The following is a 6,751-nucleotide window of genomic DNA, read 5'->3' on the forward strand; positions in this document are numbered from 1 at the left end:
ACTGGCTCTCCAATCGATCCGATAAGACTCGCAGCCAACAGCATTCATGGCAGATATAATCCACAGTAACCCTTAAACTCTCACATCTGACACGTACATATCACTGTACTAAAAAACATTTTTGCTCCTTCACAAACTACAGACCCAGATATTAACACGGTCTACGAACACTGCCCCAGATTAAATTAATAGTTATGGCTTATATTTTAAGTTTAATCAAGAGACATCTCCAAAAACATAATTGCCATGCACATCCCAATTTCCTCTAAATGAGGATTTGTTTCAATAACCTTAGGAGCAAATTCCAGGTATCCATCATCTTCGCCCCCTTCAAGCCAAGTTTCCATCATGGCAACAATATTTTGCTGGTACAGTGGCTTTATTTGCTCTATTCCTCACATTATACATATCCAAAAATCTCACAACACCAAGTTATGGTCCAACCGGTTTATTTGGAAACACTAGCTTTCTGACCACTTCTCCATTACGTGGTTGTCTCAACTACCTGATGAACGAACAGAGCTTAAGAAGATCATAGCTGATCAGATATTACTCAACTGCACTTTCCTGCTTTATCCCCACAAGCCTTCATTCTTCAACTGGTCAAGTTGAGAAGGGTGTTATCAGCACACATACACTGTGTCTTCAGATTATGTCTTGAGGGGCAGTAAGTATATGAGATATAGGAGAGGCCAAGGACTCTGCCACGAGGACACAAGACAGAACAGTGCTGGAACAGCAAAGTTGCTGAAACTGATTTTCTGCTTGTAGTTAATTAGGTTAGGTTAACGTTTATTTCATAGATTCATAAAGTGCAGAAAAAACCCTTCACCAACATAACTACCACTTAAAAATGCCCTCATCCCAATTTCCTGAACCTGTCCCATATCCTTGCATGTTATGATATTTGAAGTGTTTATCCAAATATTTTTTGAATGTTGTACAATTTCCAGCTTCCACAATTTCCCCAGGCAGTGCATTTCAGATTCCTGCCACCCACTGAGTAAAAACATTCCCCCTCCCCGTGCCCTCCGAATCTCCTACCCATTACCCTGAAACTAAGACTTCTCACCATTGAACCCTCAACTAAGGGGAACAGCTGCTTCCTCCCTGTCCTTATCCCTCAATCTTATATGCCTCAGTCATGTCCTCCTCAGTCCTCTCTGCTCTAAGGAAAACATACATCCTGTAGTGAGGTGACCAGAACTACACACAGTATTGACAATGGTCCATTCAAATTCAACATTACTCCTTACTCTTATACTCTTTTCCATGACCGATGAAAACAAGTGCCCATATGCTTTAAATACCCTATTCGTGTGCTCTGCCAACTTCAGGGATCTATGAATAATTACCCCAAAATTCCTATTTCTCTAAGCTACCCAGTGTCCTGCAATTCATTAAATACTCCCTCACCTTGTTTCTTCTTCCAAAATGCACCACCTCTCACTTATTCAGGTTAAATATCATCTGCCATTGGTCTGCCCATCTGACTAATCCATCTACTACTTCCACTAACCCACAAGCATCATCTTGGCTATTAACCTCTCTTAATCCCGTGTGCAAATTTGATTAACATTTTCATCTGTGTGTACCACAAACAATGAAGGTTTCAGTAGGATCCTTGTGGTGCAAAGCTGGATGCCGGTCTCCAGTCACTCAAACAGCCTTCTACCATTATCCTTTGTGTCCTATTAAGAAGCCAGGTTCTGAGCCATCTCGCCATTTTCCCCTCAATTCCATGTTCTTTAACCTTCTCAATTAATCAATCTCCCATGTGGAACTTGTCAAAAACTTTGTTAAAATCCACATAAACTATATGAACTGAACCTCCTGCACTTCATGCTTGATCACAGTTTCGAAAATGTCTGACAAATTTGTTTGGCATGATCTCCCTCTAACAAAGCCATGCTATTTATCCCTCATGCCTTTCCAAGTTGGTATTAATTCTCTCCTTCAGAGTTTCCTCCAATAGTTTGCTTATCACTAACGCGAGACTCGCCAGTCTGTAATTTCCTAGCTCATATCTTCCATCGTTGATATTTTAAAAAAAAAGGTAAAACCATATTTGTCCTTCTCCAGACCACTGGCACATCGCCCGTGGCCACAGCGAAATTAAAGATTCATGTCAGAACCCTTGTAATTTCCTGCCTCACCTCCCACATCCAGGCCAAGGGATTTGTCTGTTTTAAGCCTGACAGCAGATTCAATACCTCGCCATTTCCTATGTCAAACTGTCCAAGTTCCTCACTATCACTTTTCCTGGACGCCATGCAAACGTTCTCGTCTTCCAGAGTGAATACCGAAGTGTTCATTGCACACCCTTCCAATACCCACAGTTTCACATGCAGATTTCCCGAATGGATCCTATTCTTTCTCTGGTTAACTTTTTTCCCTTAAATCTTTGGATTCACCCCAATCCCTTTGATCAGAAGAAGATCTTTTTTCCCCAAGACCACCATCAACATTTTCTACAGCATTCAGAATTTCTACCCATTTAACAAGCACAAGTTGAGTTTTTTTTATTGTGACTGAGAAAAACTTAAACTTTAAATCATGCCTTTTGCCCCATTTTTGCTCTTCTAATTGCTTTCAGTTCCCTTGTGCTCTTCCTGTATTCCTCTAGGGCCACAGCTGAATTGCTCCCTTTAGACTTGCTAAAAGCCTTACTCTTTCCTATCTCGTCCTGAATTGTCCAAGGCACCCATTGCTGAACATATTGCTCCTGCACTTCCCCCTAAAGTGGGTACATTTGGACCTGTACTCAGCGCACTCCTTTTTGAATGCCATCCATTGCTTTGCTGTAGACTTACCCACAAGAAGCTGTTCCCATTTTACTGTTTGTAACTAAGAATGGCACTGGTGACTGCAATCCCACCCACTTGAACATCTTTGAAGTGCATGTCCTGAATGGGTCAAAGTTCTTCAGATGTGGCCTAATCAGAACTTGATACAACTGTAACATAACTTCCAACCCTTTTTATTTCAATCTTATACAGACCATTGATTGTTCCAGTAACCTTTTAACATGATTTTAATTGTTTCTGCATATGGAGCCTTAAAGACTTCAGCTCAACTGTTATTAGCTTTCTACAATTTAAAGTAATACTTTGTTTGAAATGGAACTTATTCTGACGAGTTTCTCTGCCGAGGGAGAAAAAATCAATCACCAGCCTTTGGCTCAAGACTGCTGGATGGGTCTCAGGACCTGCAAAGTAGTTACAATACACCTATTCAAAAGCATACATGCTTGTAGGCTGGGACAAAAGGAGACAAAGAAGACATTTGCAATGATATTGCATTTTCTGCAACTCTGGTTAGTTCGATAACATTCCGAAATGCAAACCTTTAGGGAAAGCAGTCACTAGGTATCACACAAGTAGCAATAAGATGAACGGCACGGTGGCACAGTGGTTAGCACTGCTGCCTCACAGCACCCGAGACCTGGGTTCAATTCCCGCCTCAGGCGACTGACTGTGTGGAGTTTGCACGTTCTCCCCGTGTCTGCGTGGGTTTCCTCCGGGTGCTCCGGTTTCCTCCCACAGTCACAAAGATGTGCAGGTCAGGTGAATTGGCCATGCTAAATTGCCCGTAGTGTTAGGTTAGGGGTAAATGTAGGGGAATGGGTGGGTTGCACTTCGGCGGGGCGGTGTGGACTTGTTGGGCCGAAGGGCCTGTTTCCACACTGTAATGTAATCTAATCATCTGCTTGATTAACTTACTTAGGAGTTAATCAAGTCAACATTCACTCAAAGCAAAGTTGCAGATTTGTGCCTCAATCTCTATTCCATCACTATTTCTTACCTTCTTTCTTTCTCATCCCTTTGGCCTGAAGAACCCCCCACCCCCAACCCCCAGGCTAACATCAACATTTTCTACAGCATTCAGAGTTGAAACCCTATGAACAGCACACATGAATTTTCTTTTTTGATTGCAACTAAGAAAAACTGAAACTTGTCAAACTCAAGTCAGCTCACAATAATTCCTGACTGAATCAACCAGCTTCACAATTCTTGTCTTGACACCCAAAGTAATCACTACAAATCATGCAAGCAGTCAAAGTGAAAAAGTTTTGTTAAGCAAAAGGGTGACAAGTTATCAAAAGTAAGGAGTGTGGATCTGAGGTTACGAACAAACAGACCATTCACGATTTTACTAAATAACAACAGGTTCGAGGAGCTGAATTATTAACTCTTGCTACTTGTTCATACATTCCCAGTGCCTGCAATACTCGTGATCATTAACACTCCATTCTATACAGCTAACATTTTTCTTCCCCGTATACACAATGTTTCGAGCCAATTATCTCAATCCTACCTCATGGAACTTTTCTGTTCAGAAGTGGACATTCCAACACCCACCATTACACTTTCAGCACCTACTAAACAGGAAGAAAGCAGTTAAATTCCAACAGGACCAGCACCAAAAGCTAAGTATTTTCTGTTTCTCTCGAAGCCTGCAGGAGTGCCTGAAAGTAGCAAAGTTTTGGGGGAAAAACAAAAGGAAAGCGATCTTTGGATAGAGTAGGTGTGATCTTCCTATGGACCAGGTCCAACTGTTGTTTTGCCTCAGAATTTTTTTTTAAAAAAAGCAACAAACTAGGCCTGGCAGAATGCTAGATGAACATAAATCCACCAACCAGTCCCGCTGTTTGGAAAACACAAAACCTCATCCAACGAGAATACCACTGCTCTCATAAAGACTTCACATCCAGTTTAAAAACTCAACAACAAGCCACCCAGCTCCCAAACCCCAGGCCCGGTCCCTTGCCCCGGTCCGGACCGGGCTGGGCCTGGAAGGTAGGGGCGGCCGGCCAGCTCTTCACTCACACACGGGCCGGTTTGGCAAGTGACAGCCGGCCCGGGAACCCCCGAGGCCCAGTTTACCTGAACGGGTTCCTGCAGCACTGTCATGATGCGAGAATCAGTCTGTACCCAGTGGCGCGGCTTCGCATCACCCACAGCTCGGCCCAGAATTCAAATTTCAACAGTCACAACCACCGGATCCTAACGGCCGGCAGCACGACAGCAAGCCAGTCGGAAATCAACGAGTGACTCCGGAGATAGCCGAGCCTTGCCGGAAGTTGACTCGCCGGAAGTTAAACCATTGGAAGTTGTGAGGACGAGCATTGGGAGTAGAGTTTGTACTGATTTGGTTCCAGCTGATGGTAATGTTCGACAGGTTAGATTCCAGGGTGACACTTTGTATACCATACGGTTTAATATTCCGTTTGTTTCTTTTACCGTGGTGATCAGTTTTGCAAAGACTTATCACTATTGCAGAATTTTACAATGTAGAAGGAAACCATTGTGTCTGCATCAGCATTGCGCCATTCTCCTGCTTTTTCAATGAAACCCTGCACATGGTTACTTTTAAAATAATGATCTAATGCTCTCTTGAACTTAGCTCTCTCCACACTTCCAAATACTGCATTCCTGGCATAAAAATAGAAATTGCTGGAAAAGCTCAGCAGATCTGGCAAAATCTGTGGAAAGAGTCAAAAAGTGTGGTGCTGGAAAAGCACAGCAGATAGCAGCTGAGGAGCAGGAGAATCAACGTTTTGGGCATAAGCCCTTCACCAGGATCTGTGGAAAGAAATCAGAGTGACATTCCAGTGACTTCCTCAGAACTCTCTTCCTCGTTCTAGACTCGCATTATTCGTGCTGTGAGAAAGTTTTCCTCTTGCCCCACGTTTGTTATGTTTGCAAATTACATTCTCACTGAAGTCCAGGTCTGAGGTGTTCACGTCAGATGACCCTGACTTACATGGGAAGTCTAGGTCTGATCTTTGCAAAGCCATCAAGGATGCCAAGAGACAACGCCAGACTAAACTAGTGTTAGAGACAAAAAAAAACGGCAGATGCTGGAATCCAAAATAGACAGGCAGGAGGCTGAAAGAACACAGCAAGCTAAAGGGTTACACCAGAAATATCAACTACTCCACCTCCTGATGCCACCTGGCTTGCTGTGTTCTTCTAGACTAGAGTCCCAAACTAACCACGCAAACACACATCTTCTGTGGCAAAGTTTACACAATATCGTGGGCTACAAAACAAAGTTGAGGAGAATCGGTGACAACAATGCTTCCCTCCCTGAGAGCTCAATGCATTCTGTGTTCGTTTTGAATAGAAGGTCGGTGAAATGAAAACCAGTGTACCTTCGATTGACTTCATCTACACTTCCTGCTGCCTCAGAAAAGCAGCCAACATAATCAAAAACTGTTCCCACCCCTGTTAAACACTCTTCCACTCTTTGGAGGGTCGGTGTGGACTTGTTGGGCCGAAGTGCTTGTTTCCATACTGTCGGTAATCTAACCTAATCTAAACCTATGTGCTCTATCTGCACCTTCTCTGGAGCTTTATTCTCTTCTATTACCTTGATGCACTTACATAAAATATGAGTTGTTTGGATAGCACCCAAAACAATACTTTTCACTGCATTATGGTATATGTGACAATAATAAATCACATGTTGACCCTTTTTGAAGCAGAAACAAATCTTGCCTGTCTACTCTGTCCAGACCCCTCAAGTTTTGAATTATTTTATTCATTAATGGAATGTGCTTGCACTTGTCTGGGCCAGCATTTATTGCTCATCCTTAGAAAAGGGATGGTGGTTTGGAAGGCCTTCTTGAACCACTGCAGTCCTTGTTTTGCTGTTAGAAAGATAGTTCCAGGATTTTGACCCAGGGGCACTAAAGGAACAGCAATGCAATTCTATGTCAGATGATATTACTGCAGATGCTGGAATC

The 6,751-nt window shown here is 42.9% G+C and overlaps 1 protein-coding gene across 1 annotated transcript in view; it reads right to left on the reverse strand.

The window, feature by feature from the left end:
• cdc27 (cell division cycle 27) overlaps positions 1 to 5,086 on the reverse strand; it is a 148,018-nt gene extending 142,932 nt beyond the window's left edge. Inside the window, exon 1 of the mRNA XM_043675341.1 lies at positions 4,887 to 5,086. Coding sequence (XP_043531276.1) covers positions 4,887 to 4,913 — 27 coding nt within the window. The 5' untranslated portion in view covers positions 4,914 to 5,086. The remainder of the gene's footprint in view (positions 1 to 4,886) is intronic.
• Between the last annotated feature and the right edge of the window lie 1,665 nt (positions 5,087 to 6,751).

Source organism: Chiloscyllium plagiosum, chromosome 33, assembly GCF_004010195.1.
Source record: "Chiloscyllium plagiosum isolate BGI_BamShark_2017 chromosome 33, ASM401019v2, whole genome shotgun sequence".
NCBI lineage: Eukaryota > Metazoa > Chordata > Chondrichthyes > Orectolobiformes > Hemiscylliidae > Chiloscyllium > Chiloscyllium plagiosum.